Raw genomic sequence first — 15,266 nt, 5'->3', positions numbered from 1 at the left:
ACCGAACAATTCAAACTTTTTCATTTGTAATTAATAACCAAAAACAATTTTTAATTGCAAAAGTATTTAGGTGTATAAATCTAACCATGGTTTACATCCAAAATACATCATAAAAGTTCACAATAAATACAATTTAAGCAATTCTCTATGTAATGCATGATAACATGAGACCTTAAACACATGAAAGTCCATTAGTACTGTTAAGTAAGATGTACATTTGATGAATTGTGCAGTGGGCATAACATGCCACCTGTGCCAATCTGATTTAAGAGGCACTATGAACCAGTTTAATGTGATAAATCTCCTGGCACATTTGGGTTTTGGCAGAAATCCCAAGTGGTCATAATGTCCGGCAGTAAGCGCTTGTTTTCAGAGTAATGTGATGCTGTCACTCACATACAGCCTGCTGCTACTGTATTTAATTCTCAGAAACAACCCAAGCAACTTAAAATTTGTAAATTTGTTACAAAAGTTTAGACGTTTCTTTTTCAACAGCAGATACTGAATCTGGGTTTTTGGTTCACTCCTTGGTTACTTATTTTCAAACTTTCCATTGTCTTTTAAACTTTTCATCCTGTTGTCAATCAGTGCAAGGGCTTGTAGGAAATCAAAATCCACTTTAGAAATCCAATAAAAAAATCTTGTAGTGTCCATATTTTGTGATTTTACTTTTTTCCATAAATCATTATTATTAGTCACCCTTTATGTCTGTCTGTTTCGCAAATATCTAAGCCACACAGCAATACAGCTGTTTGATAACAGTCTTCTTCACAGTGATGTCATAGGTTCCATATAAAGAACCATTTCTTGCTTTCTTTTTATAATCTAAAGAACCTTTTTGCAAAGAATCTTTTGAGAATCTTCAGATGTTAGACGTTCTTTTTGGAACCATTCAGCCAAAAAATGGGTCTTCTAAGGTATTGAGATAGTGAAGCATCTACATTATAGGAATGTATTCTGATATGTCTCATGTATGGATTAGAAAACGTCTGTTTCCAAAATCTGCGTATTGCTAAAATATGTATTTGACTACTACCTTAAAAATCTGTGCATGCTTTTCAAAATTAAATTGGACTAATTTTATGCTTTTGCAAGCACAGATGTACAGGACTTTTTTGTTCTTGTCAGTGATAAATATGGGTGACCTTCTGTCAAAAAAAAAAATGCGGGGAGGTTGACCTTTTGGATGGCCCACCCACATTGTGAGGGACCACATCGCATTGACCTTTTGACTGGATCTGCCCCCCATGGTAGGGCCCTCCCCATTTGGCGCCATTTTGTCGGTGCATGCCGTGTTTGACGTTTCTATGATGAATGATGCTCTGGGGATGAATGAAAATACAGGCTTTACAGGAAATGATGAAAGATAAATACACCTTTCAAGTAAAAAATAAACACGGTTTAAAAATAATAAATAAATAAAGCAATCAATGAAAAAATAAGTAAATAAATAAATAAAGCAATGAATAAATAAACAAAGCATTGATTAAATAAATAAGTTAATACATGAATAAAGCAATGAATAGAGATATAGGATTTGATAAAAACGTTGGTTTTAAAAAAGACGAATACAACCCCATTTTACAGGGAAGGTGGCATTCCTGAGGGAGGCGAACACTCCGGCTCGTAAAAAAAATCTTGTTTTTTTTGAGGGCCAGATTCCATAAGTAAATAAGTTATAAATAGGATGGGGGCCAGTTTTTTTTTTGCTATTTTGCATTTTGTTACTTTTATACTGTTTTTGTTGCTGTTACTTATAGGTCATATATTAAAACATGCACAAAAATTGCTTCCAGTATTTGTGCCTTTTCATGATATTTAATTAAAAGGGATATTGTCTTTTTAATTGTATTGTATATTCCTTAATGCGTTAGTTTACCCCCCAAATGAAATTGCCCTGTATTAACTCACCCCCATTACTTCAAAGATGTGGGTAGCATTGGTTTTTCAAGAAGATATGTGGTTTAATTCATGAAAGTAATAAAAAGTAAAAAACGTTAATACATTCAGCACAATAGTAATCCTTACCCCTTGACATTAAACTGGTGTCTTATAAAGCGAATCAATTGATCTGTGCAAGAAACTGAATGCTATTAGATATGGCTATTATAGCATCTTCGGGTGAGTTCGAATCGCATTCATGTGCCCCACACACTTAGAAGGGCATTACCTTTGAAAGTCAAGTTCTGGAGGGAGAAGAACAGCTTTTTTTCGTTAGAATGCCAGGCAAAATGTCATGAGGCGCCGACGTCTTTGCCTGAATCAGTGTGGGTATATCAGGAATCGTCAACGTCACCGAAAAGTTTGTAGGCGTCACTATTCAATAGGCTCTGCAGGATTTCTTCTACTCTCGCGACGATGTATGATGTATGGCGATGTCTTTCAGTTCGTAGTAAATAGCGCACGAGGCTACTTGTATCGTCCAAGTATCTGTCTTAAACCCCCCGCGTTGTAGAGCGGTTGCAACAAGGGTGTAAAGTTTGTCTTTAAACAGCTTGCGGCTAAACTCTAAAAAGTGTGTGGCAAAATAGAATGCTTTAGGTTCATAGAGACAGGAATGTTGCCTCTGGTGATCTATTTCGCATCCCAGACAGTCTTGCTTGAGCTTGACATTGACGATGTGTTACAGCACCACAGTGACCATACCTTTAATGAAATTGAAGCCGAGGTCCGTGAAGAATATGTCTGTGATATCTATTGGCTCCCTTCCATTAGGGACCTGGATGATAGTGCTGGGTCATCCTGCAGTATGTGGAGGACCGCGTTGTCATCATGAGAGTCAGGAACGTTGTGGAGAGAAGGGTTGGCGATGTTTACTGAATCATAGTCTTGAGACATTGTTGCGGAAGAGGTTCTGTCTACTGTTTTTAATAATGGCTTTAGGGATGGTCCGACAGCCCAGTGGCTGCGCGCACACTTCTCGGGATGGAACACCTGCAATGTAACTCTGCAATATCCATTGCACATATCGCACCAGCTGATCATTCTGGTGATGTTGAAATAAAAGGGTCTCCAGTGCATAAAGGTCAGACAACTTGAACAAAAATTGCATCTTGTACAGTTAGTGATGTTCGTCATGCAGGATAGCCCCGGTGAGATAACAAAGTTTTGTGTTGCCTTTCCAAAAGAATAAGCAAACCCAGCCATGGGGTTTCTTTTAAGAATGGTCGCCGACCACTCAGTAACGACCGCTGGGTGTTATCAAGTCCCACTCGGCGCAGTACAAAGGTTCTTCGCAACTGTGACTCGATTACCAGATTACTCGGTTACTCTCCATCAAAATTTCGTTCGTAACGTTGTTCTTATGCTCATGAAGAAACTTTGTCTGAACGATAAACCCTCGTGGTTTTTTTGGCACTGGAGCCAGATGCTCTTCGAATATATCGTCGACCCATTCTCATGATGAGGTTTAAGAAAAGTTGCTCAAGCAAGCAATGTCTGTCTCAGTATTTTACCCTAATTTCCCGCTTTTATTTAGCAAAACTGGCCTATGCGGTGTAAACACGGACCACATTTATATAGCGTGACAAATGGTCTTGAGAATGACATGATTGACGAGTTAAAACGGTTTAAATCATAAGTGCAGGTAGGTCGGAACGATTAGCCACGCATTCCGTGGGGGGCGAAACAGACAGGTGGATGCTTCGTAGCATGTCACCCCATGTCACGTAAAATAACACATAGCTTATTCAAATGTCCAACCCTGTCACAGCACCAGACGTAAACAAGTCAAAATTTAGTTTTTATCACATCCTAAATCTCTATATATTCATTGCTTCATTTATTCATTTATTAGTATTTTTAAACCGTGTTTTTTTCATCATTTCCTTTAAAAGTGTGTTTATTTTTCATCATTTCCTTAAAAGTGTGTTTATTTTTTTCATAATTTTCTTTAAAAGTGTGTTTTATTTCATCATTTCCTTAAAAGTGTGTTTATTATTCATAATTTTCTTTAAAAGTGTGTTTATTTTTCATCATTTCCTTAAAAGTGTGTTTATTTTTTTCATAATTTTCTTTAAAAGTGTGTTTATTTTTCATCATTTCCTTAAAAGTGTGTTTATTATTCATAATTTCCTTTAAAACCTGTATTGCATTCATCCCAAGAGCATCATTCATCATAAAAAACGTCATGCATGGACAAAATGGGCGGGCTCTAACCCATGGTGGGCATATAGGGTCAAAAGGTCAACGCAATGTGGGTGGTCTAGGCAAAAGGTCAATCCCCCACAAAGGTCACCATCAATAATTTTGAAAGAAGGTCCCCCATATTTACCACTCTTGTCTATTTTTACCTATCCATTACCTACTGGTGCACGAGACTAAATGTTTATTGACAAAATTCACATTCACGCTTTTTACAGTGTGTCACTCGATCACTTTATAGTAAAATACTGGCAGCAACAGTTCAAGACAATTTATTAAAGGTTATTAAAAGAGTATTGTTTGGTGACAGTGTTTGTTAAGTTCACTCATGGTCATGGCAGTTTGTCACACCTTTAGCAAATAGTGTGCTAGTTAAGAGATTGATAACAGTAACAATAGTCACAAATCCCTGCATAGAAACAGAGGTTTTTAACCGACACACACTTTTTTATTAAGGTATTATCTATTATCTTAGACAGTATTAAATTCTCTGGCCGTGTGTGATAAATCTACATAAAAAGTGCATCATTTTCTCATGGGCACTGGGTTCCACATCCAAGTTTTTGAAGCGATTCATCTGAGCTGTAAATGTCATGTGACTATAATTGTGTAAGAAATGACTTGCCCAGTAGCAAGCAGCCCTAATGTCCTCAAAACAGCAAGTACAAAAGATAAACAATTTTAACTTATTTACAGACACACAGCTTAAATCAAACCATGTATACATACATGCAAGTCAAATAACACTGAGGCCTCACTGCTTCCTCTTGGCCCCATAAGAAGGAAAAAAGGACACATGGAGAGACAGGAATGACTATATAACAATGTGTGTAAATGCAATGCTTGGGAAAAAAGTCAAGAGAAAACATACAAAAGTTTATGGGCAGTAAAAGAACATCTTAAGGTGTAAACATAAAAATAATATTAATATAGTATACAGATATACCAAATACTTTTAATTAGTAAACTGTATCTGTTTACGATAAAATGCTTTGGTTTGACATTTAGTGTACTTTTTACTGTCGCTTAACAACAACATTCTTTTAAAAGCCAACAACCATTTTCCACAAATTTGTTAGGAAAGGTGAGAACGTCCACACATTTGTCTCCTCAAATTCTTCTCTTTGTACAAACTGAAGAAACAACAACAGAACAAATGTATATTTGAGTTATTTTACATTTGGGTAATTAGCAGCAATGTGTTTACTTTTTAGTGAACTTTTTGGGTGAATAAAAATAAGTTATTTAGCATAAAAATACAGAAAAGAAAAGTGTTAAAAACTGTCCTTACTTCACAAACGGTGCTGTAAGTCTAATCATTGAGCTATCAGGTACGATTTTGTGGGAAATGTTATTGTGATTCATAAGTATAGCCATAAAGTAAAAGTAATTTAATGCATAAAGTAAACTACAATTGTATATTACAAACAAAGTAGGCGATGGAGAGGCCTAAGTTACATATTGCAGCTTTATACAATTACTATTAACTGTTGCTTAATTATATGGTAATTTCTGTGCAGTTTTTATGATATCTCTGTGCTTGGTGACAAGTCACAACTAAATAAACACTATTTCAAGCTTTATCTCACCTTCTATACTGAGTGATGTTGGTATGACGTAGAGATGATCTCCAGCATCAGAGTCCTGATCATAAAAGTGTTGAAGAAGCACACCTTTCACCATGTCTCTGCTCAGAGTATTGCGCACCAACTGTTCATTTTCTGAAGGGATGATGAACTGAAGCTCAAACTGAGCGGTTTCGTCCCTACATTTAAAACCGAGCATTAGAACAGGCTTCACTTCTTGACAAACTTCACAGTGAAAGCTTGTGCTACACCTCGATCTCTTCGCATCAAAAACTGTTACTTTACTCTGTAACGCTGATGTTGTGAACAAAGCAGTTTAAAATGGTGCGAACGGTGGTGCAAACAGAATTAGTTGTGAAATGTAATAGTGGAGTGTGTAATAGAGTCACCTGAAATTGTTTATGGTAACATTGGAGAAGTAGCGTGCCAACGCAGGAGAAGAATTGTAGACTGCTGTCAGCTGAAGAGAGGTCAGGGAGAGAAAGAAAGAGAGAAATCTGATTATAATACAGACAAAAAATGAACTTATGGTTTGATTAAGTGTCTGAAACAAATGAAAATCAGTTTGCATAAATGATGGGGAACCATCTCCCCTTCGTTCTGACACTCCGTACTGGAGCACCACAAAGTCGTGTGCTAAGTCCTATTGACTATTCACTCTACATCCAAGGCACCACATCAATGCGGAGGTGCTATGTTATAAGTAAATACAACAAAGTCTGGACTCATGCCAGGAACCACAGTCCTCAATACAAGCAGCTCCAGACTTCTAAACAACTTTATCAATGTGCCATCACAGAACTGAACTCTTTAGAGTTTCAAGGGGACAACATTACTCATTACCATTATAAGCTTTTTGCATTCGTGCAACAATTTAAAAGACTTTGAGACGATAAACACACCTACATACTGTAAGTCATAAGATTTGTTGTTCAGCTGTACAATGACAATAATTCTGTTCTGTTCTATTCACTTTAAAGAAGCATCACACAGAGCACAGCTTCCACATCACTGTATGCTTTAGATGTCTCAATGCAAACTCCCACTGTAGGTCATAGGGCACTTCAGTACTGAGCTGTTTTGTTGAATTAGGGGAAAAGAATCTGGCATCCATGTGTCGATAATCATGATGAACCAAGGCTTTATTTTGATAAACTTTGTTGCATCCAGAATAAAAGTTTGTGTTTACATAATACATGTCTGTGCATATATATTTAGGAAATAACAATACATAAATGTTTATTCATTTTTATATTTTATATGTTTCTTAAATATATGCATGTATGTGTTTGTGTTTATAAATTCAAAATTATATATTTTGTGTCTGTGCAGTGTGCATATTAATTATGTAAACACAAACGTTTGTTCTGGATGCGATTAATCACCATGAATGGTTTGACGGCCCTAAATACTACCCATACACGTTCTATATGCTTATGTTGTGTATGCGGGAGGGGCAAAAACTATTGCATCACTCTCTCTCTACTACTTTGTGCTTTATCTGTTTCTCTGAAGGTTAAATTCAATGGCATTTTTATCAGTTGATAACTTGCATTTCACATACAAGAAAGAGCACAAAACAATGTGCGTAAAACAAATCCAAGTTATCTAAGTGACACAAACTGTAAAATATATAGATAATATATAATTGATCATTATTAATTAAATTCATCCCAATTTGGGTTGATATTTGTTTCCCTTACAAAGGGTGGTGGAGAATAAGGCAGTGCGATATGGACAAAAATCTTGATTTTTAAATCAATTTGGGGATTTCGATTTAAATTTCGATTTTCAGTCAAATTTTTTAACACTTTATTTCCTTACACAAACGAACAGGGAAACTGTTGATTTTATAAATGCATGCAGTGTTTATTAAAACCTGTTTAAAAAAGAAGCATAAAAAGCTGTATTATGTCTAGAACAGACATAAGACAAGTAAAAACCAAGTTAAGCAAAATGTTTATAAAACAAAATTGGGCCAAATAAAAGGGTAACAATTAGTCTCTGGAACCAACATACTAAATAATATGTCTCAAAAACATATCAAGTTAATTGTAACAAAACGTCTCTAAAACAGACATAAGGAAAAATAAATGTGTGTGGTTAATCAAACCATCAAAACAAATAACAGGCTGAAATGTCTCTTAAATAACAAAAAATAGAACAATGGCAGAAACTAGCTGCTTGAAATGTTTAAAGGTTTTTGGCTTCGAAAACCAGCATGTCCACCATTTCTGGTTTCAAGCATGCACGCTGGCATGTCACCACATTCCCTCCTGTGCCACTGTCGATTGAGGGAGTAAGCATGTAGCTATCCAACCTAGCAGTCTGTTTCTTAACTACTCCACATTAAGTTTTTTTTAAGAAGATAAAAAATCTATTGTATATTTTCACAGTAGTAAGCAGCATATATATTCCAATTAATATTAATATTGCATAAATAAATTAAGGCTAAATTGAAACTTACCAATTGCTAGATGGAGTCTGTGATTTATTAATGATGATTTTCTGATTTCGAAATCATCATTAATAAAGTGCACCGTTAAACTTAAGTAAGGCTCTGATGTTCTGCTTGACCACATGTCGGAAGTAGTCGCTTAGTATTTCACTTGTTTTAACTCGCATTCCACACTGGTCTTGCATTTGGAATACATTTCAGGGATGGCAATTCTTGAAAAATAACTTCGCGACGGCAGCTGATATCTCTTATCAAGTGCCTTTATCATTTTTTGAAAGCCGGCTTTGCTGACAATATTGGCGGGCATCATATCTTTGCATAAATGGTACGTGACGGCTTCGGTTATTTCTTTATGCCTTTTTTTACTTTTTTCATATGGTGTGCAGGTCGTAAATGCATTTATTATAGATTTTTGTTCACCTAGTTTTTGGGGTGCACTTTTGTTCGTGTCCTGGCTTTTCTTCTCCATGCACTGGTCGTAGAACTCTTTGTGGCGCTGCCTCAGGTGTTGATATAGATTAGATGTTTTACCATGTTTTGCTGCAATGATGGTTTTGCAGGTCTCTGCTAAATCCAAAATATTCCCATATCACAGATGTCGATTTTCTTTTTGTTACCAAGTCGTTAATCTGTTCTAAGATCATCTTCGCTGTTTCAGTACGATCCCCCTGTTCTGATCAACCGTTCCTTCTGTTAAATTCTCGCGGGTTGTGTATGCGCACTCGCTGCGAGGGATTCTGATGGTTCGGATAGCATACTGCGGGACGTCAGTGGGCGGGAAAAGAATCGTGTTATCTGCGGTTTAGAAATCGCAGATGCTCACATCGAGGTTTTTTAACGATTTTGATTAATCGCACAGCCCTAGTGGAGAATATATTACTTTTAATTGTGATCAAAGCTCATGATAATTCTTACATATTCGATGAAGAATAGTATTTAAATAATACTGTTCCTCATTGAATTCACTACAATTAACAGTCTTTCGCATGCATGCTTCTAACATACAGCTTGTAAAGTGACAGCATTTCACATGAAAATGAATTGATAATGTTTTGAAAAATCATGTCTAGATTATGTCTCACCTGTTGTTGTAGTTGTTCTAGCAGCTGCTCGGATTCATCTGGTTGAGTTAAAGGGTGTGAAGTGAAATTGTTTTTGGCAAGAGTAAAGTTCCCTGTGTAGAAGCGCTCCACCACAAATGATGATCTGTCATATTTCTCATCTTCATCGTTGTAACCAGCTTTGAAACACAGAAAAACCCACTTGTTAATTACAGCAAGTACTTTCAACAGATTTTTAAAGGATCATAATCATCATTATTTTATATAAAATTACGTTGGATAGTTCTGAGACGATACCACTGTGGCAGCTCACATTACACCCTGCCTAGAAGACATCTCAGCTTGGCCAAGACAGGACTACTTGTATTTCCGGCACAATCTCACCATCCAACTTGGCAATACCACAATCACAACTTCCAAAACAGCCAGGAACCTCGGAGTCATATTTGTTGAAAGCTGTCCATCAATGACCACATTGCAAAGACAACAAGGTCATGCCGATATTCCTTATTAAACACTAGCAAGATTTGACCATATCTCATTGAGCATGAGGCACAACTCCTTGTCCAGGCCCTGGTATTCTCAAGGTTGGACTACTGCAATGGTGTCCTTGCTGGTCTCCCTTCAAAGGCTGTCAAAACTTTCCTGTAGCTCAGTGGTATGAGCATGGCGCTAACAACACTAAGGTCGTGGGTTCGATCCCAGGGAATTGCACATACTTAGAAACAAATATATAGGATAATGCATTGTAAGTCGCTTTGGATAAAAGCATCTGCCAAATGCATAACTGTAAATCAATCCACTCCAACAGCACGCCTCGTCTGCTAACAGCCCAAAAGGGCTCATGTGACACCCCTTTTCATCTCTCTCCACTGGCTACCGGTTGAAGCCCGTATCAGATTCAAGTCACCACTTGCTTGCCTACAGGACTATCATTAGATCTGCTCTAGCATACTTTCACATCCTCATACACCCCATCAAGAACCCTGTATTCAGGAAATGTTTTTTGTTCAACAGATATTGGTCAGGGTTTTGTTGAAACTAGAAACTTGGTATTATCACCCATTGTATTATTGCTCCTGTATGACATTTGCTGTATTGCTCTCTGAACTTCGGATAAAAGCGTCTGCTAAATGACTAAATGTAAATGTACCGGATACTGTATTCATCACGGTCATGCTATAGCCAGCGGATCGTCATATACAGTGTGTTTTGAAACTTATTTTTTCTTCAATGAATGGTAAGTTGCTTGGATTCATAAATAAATGTTAAATAAAAATAAATATTTGTTTTTAATATATACATTTTTATGAATACACTTTGTCAGAATGTCAGAAACCACAATCTTTGCACTTCTAAGACTATGCTCTACCAAATAAGCCACTTCTTTTTAACGTGTACAGTACGCTTCCTCGTGTCATTTCAAATGACAATATTTTGAAGAAAGTTGGCATTGCAAACCCATTTGACTTCTACTCTATGAACAAAAAACGGAGACATTTCTCAAAATATCTTCCAGCCTTCTGAAACCTCGCAACTCCAAATTTGCTTTATTCAGAAAATGTAAAAAACACCTTATAATACTTTTTGTTGGTTAGATATGTGCAAACCCCAGTGACAAAGATAAAGGTTGACTATGACTAATAATAACGATTTATGGCCACAAAAAAAGGACAGCAGCGATATACAGGTTTTGAACCACATGGGTGAAATGCTGTAATACTTCTCATAATAAACCACACCAGAGGCAGAAGGTCATGTCACACATGTCACGAAAAACAGGAAGAATAGGCTAACACTTCTTGTAAACCTCAAGATCATCTGTTATCTGCATGTGACATGATGACGACTAACATCAATAACATCAACACCTCAAATCTGCTGTTTAAGGTACTGGCTGCCAATGGAAATAAATCCTCTTTATACAGATGTTTTTATCCGAATACTTCAATGTACCACGTTGGTGTTTCTATTTCTGATCACAAGTTTCCCTTTGTGGATACATTTCAATAGAAATCTTGCAGAATAATGCATGTAGGAGTGGGTATTCTCTAAAGCGAGTTCCTCAAACAAGACTGTGCTTCTTAAGAATGACAATTTAGGCATCTAAAGGGTGCTACCGATGCAAATGCTGTATCAAACATTATATGAATGCTGCCTATCTATTTGATACAAACTGTAAAGTAGCATCACATGTCTCCTTCATAGGTAAGGCAACACCAAAATGCATAGGAACTAAATACATAAGAAATTAAAATAAATATAAATGTATTAATAATTAATAAAACAATTCAGTCTAGAAAGCATTGATAGGAAAGGATGTCAAGATGATGTCAGAATTATTTTCTTCCATCCCAGTTAACGTCAAGAATGAATTTAGACTTTCACAATTTATAAATATTCACAGGCGGAATACATAAAATCCCACACAAAAATGGTCATGATTCAACCTCATGCTGTTTAAACCGATATTTCACCCTAAAAAGAACATTATTAATAATTGATATCATCATAAATCATATGAAATGATGGAATAAAGTCAAGTACCTGCACAAACAATGAGGCTGACTGAAACAATCAGAGTGATAAGAAACAAGATGATGAGTATCAGCATCCACACTTTGAGTTTCCACACCACCACCTCATTCAGCTCTCGCTTCACCCTCTGCAGCTCAGTCTCGTCCTGCATAACACTTTATATTATAAATATATTATATTATTTAAAAAAAATGTAATGAATGCGCTCTTCAGATTTACCCTTGATATGGTTTCAGGTTCAATATTGACAACATCCACACTGAGTTCTTCCCTCCTGCCATCGCCCACCTGAACACACACACAAAACCAGAGATGAGGGCGAAACTGTTTTTATACAGACTACAAGGATTAGTTTGACACTTAATAATCTAAATGCAGTACATAGTCTTAGGGCAGTATACAAAAAAACAGCGAATCCAGAGCTATGATTGTATTGTAGTAAAGTGCTTTTTTGTGTGACTCATTGTAAATCCGGTTTCCTCAGAAGAGAAGTTGGAGGACCTGCTTATGATCCATTTTGAAATAAAGTCAAGTTTGTAATCCAATCTCAAGCTCTATGGTGTAATAAATATTACATACCTGCGATGTTGAAAGAAGGGGAGACACTTCATGTGCCTCAGAGTTGATGTGGTCAGGACAGTCTCCATTCTCTGGATTTACCTGAGAGAGAGTTAAGAAACACAATCAAAGACAGAAAGAAAGAAAGAAAGAAAGTACGTAAGAAAGAAAGAAAGACAGAAAGAAGAAGAAGACAAACTATAGTCTCATATTGTAGACAGGCAGACATACATTGCAGTATACTACATTTATAGTATGATATATATATTTTTTTAGTTTACACGGTAAACTACACAAATACCTTAATCTATCCATCCATCCCTCCCTCCCTCCCTCCCTCTGTCCCTCCGTCTCTCTTTCTCTCTCTCTCTCTCTCCATCCATCCCAACCCTCTCTCTCTCTCTCTTTCTATCCATTCATCCCAACCCTCTCACCCTCCCTCCCTCTCTCCCTCTCTCTCTATCTATCACTCTATCTTTCTATACATCCCTCTCTCTCTCTCTCTCTCTCTCACACTCTATCTTTCTATACATCACTCTCTCTCTCTCTCTCTCTCTCTCTCTCTCTATCAGTCTATCTTTCTATACATCCCTCTCTCTCTCTCTCTCTCTCTCTCTCTCACTCTATCTTTCTATACATCACTCTCTCTCTCTCTCTCTCTCTCTCTCTCTATCACTCTATCTTTCTATACATCCCTCTCTCTCTCTCTCTCTCTCTCTATCACTCTATCTTTCTATACATCCCTCTCTCTCTCTATCACTCTATCTTTCTATACATCCCTCCCTCTCTCTCTCTCTCTCTCTCTCTCTCTCTATCACTCTATCTTTCTATACATCCCTCTCTTTCTCTCTCTCTCTCTCTCTCTCTCTTTCTCTCTCTCTCAATCTATCTATCTCTCAAGATTCAAGATTCAAGATTCAAAGGAGCTTTATTGGCATGATAAAAGAAAATTTACATTGCCAAAGCACAAGATTAAATATAAACATGCAGAAATACAGATTAAGATCAAAAATAAAATAGAATAAAATTAAAAGTCTATAAGTAAAAATCTATATATATATACATCTCAATATAAACAGAAAAAGAGTTTTAGTTAAAGTTCTCAATGAGGGTGACAGTTTGTGTGTGTTGTCCTGTCAGTGTTGTGTTGTGTTGTGCTGGTTGTTCTTTGGTCGTGGCAGGACTTGACATATCTTGCAGCCAGGTTTGAGCTTCTTGACTTTTCTCCCAGTATGTATGAGATCTTGTCCTTTTGTTGAAACTGGTCAAAGTCTTTGTGTAAGTTTGTAAACTGGGGGAAGAATGTTTCTCTGATGTGTGTGTAGTTGGGACAGGAGAGGAGAAAGTGCAGCTCTGTTTCCACTTGATTGTGTGTGCAGTGTGGACACAGTCGCTCTTCTCTCGGTGTCCATGTGTGTCTGTGTCTGCCGTCTCTACAGTGAGCTGGTGATCACTGAGTCTGTACATGCTCAACACTTTTCTTAGTTTAGGGTCTGATACGCTTGTGAGGTATTCTGACACTTTATATTCTCTCTTTAGTGACAGATAGCATTCCAGTTTACTTTCTATCTATCTATCTCTCTCTCTCTCTTTCTATCTACCTACCTACCTATCTACCTATCTATGAATCTATCTATCTATAATAGTTTGACAGACAGATAGATATGTTAATCTGGTAGTCTATAATTAATGGTTTATTGTTTACTATGGTATGAATCCATTTTCATATACTATAAAGCTATTTACCATGTAGTTTACCGTCTAAACTCAAATCTTACAAACACGTTTGCCACAAAGTTAGTTTGAGTTTTAAGTTCAAATAGTTGGTTAAGAAATGTTAAATGTCTAGCAAACAAAAGAAAGAAGCGATCGTAGTGTCTGTGGCTGAAACTGTCAGGACATGTCGACGCTTGAACAAACATCTACGAGTGAAAAGTCACCCAACAAGTTCAAAGAGAGTAAAAAACTGATGAAAATGATTTTCGGATGAAAAGAAAAGATCTCCGCCAACTTACCTCGATACGACCATCACTGGCGACATTATTGTTGTCATTATCACCTTGAATTATATTTAACTCCAGATCGTCGCCCATTCTTCCATAGTCAAGTGTCCCACAACACAGATCTGCTATTATTACCCGGAACTGAGGCGCTGAACACACGCCTCCTGCCGCAGGTTGAAGAAGAAAAACAATGACCTTTATTACACGCGTCGGGTTTAAGAGTTTAAAGAAGCGAAACTAAAATGACAGAAACAACTCATGCTACATTGATGTTGTTTTAACGCCACACAACTAACAGGCTGAACATAAATATATGTAATGTATGAAGGCTATACGTCTTCAGTCCCATTGACTAACATGTCGGATGTCGGACCAAAGTGTTTAAAGCATCCTGGCAGATTTGTCTCACACTTGCTGCACATCTACATGCTTATATTGTGTATATTCATAGCATTTTAGTAATAAACAAACGGTGTTAATACACCTAATAAAACACCTGCTTCGGTACACAGGAGAACTGTACACCCACACTGGTAACCATAGTGTCCACCAAACACCATTTAACACAGATAATACCACTGAAAAATAATAATACATTATTTAGGTCTTTCTCACGTTATATACAAAATTAATCAATAGAAAAGACAGAAACACTTATACATTATGGCAGATTAATTTGTGTAAGTGTTTGTACATAAATGCAGCTATAGACATGTTAAAAAAATGTAAATATAATATATGGACTAATAATATATTATATAATTTGTAATGTAACAAATAACATTAATAATAATAGTACATTATAGCTTATAAATAGATCAACTGCTCCCTTGTGGACACATTGGTGAACTGTTGCATATAATTATATAAACAACATAAATAAATGCAAAAAAATGTAACAGGCATTGTTTAATAATCT

At 36.5% G+C, this 15,266-nt stretch overlaps 1 protein-coding gene across 1 annotated transcript; it reads right to left on the bottom strand.

Annotated features, from left to right (window-relative positions):
* Nucleotides 1-4,399: 4,399 nt before the first annotated feature.
* On the bottom strand, nt 4,400-14,859 carry LOC130428699 (TPA-induced transmembrane protein). Its single transcript, XM_056756890.1, has 9 exons — nt 14,844-14,859; nt 14,360-14,511; nt 12,366-12,446; nt 12,006-12,074; nt 11,796-11,931; nt 9,270-9,427; nt 6,119-6,189; nt 5,733-5,908; nt 4,400-5,276 (listed from the first exon to the last, which is right to left on the bottom strand). Exons 2-9 carry the CDS (start codon nt 14,435-14,437, stop codon nt 5,254-5,256), a joined length of 792 nt encoding a protein of 263 aa, XP_056612868.1. The 5' UTR covers nt 14,438-14,511; nt 14,844-14,859; the 3' UTR covers nt 4,400-5,253.
* Nucleotides 14,860-15,266: the final 407 nt, after the last annotated feature.

Source organism: Triplophysa dalaica, chromosome 9, assembly GCF_015846415.1.
Source record: "Triplophysa dalaica isolate WHDGS20190420 chromosome 9, ASM1584641v1, whole genome shotgun sequence".
NCBI classification, from domain to species: domain Eukaryota; kingdom Metazoa; phylum Chordata; class Actinopteri; order Cypriniformes; family Nemacheilidae; genus Triplophysa; species Triplophysa dalaica.
The sequence above is the reverse complement of the archived record's forward strand: the minus strand, read 5'-3'. Positions and strand labels throughout refer to the sequence as shown.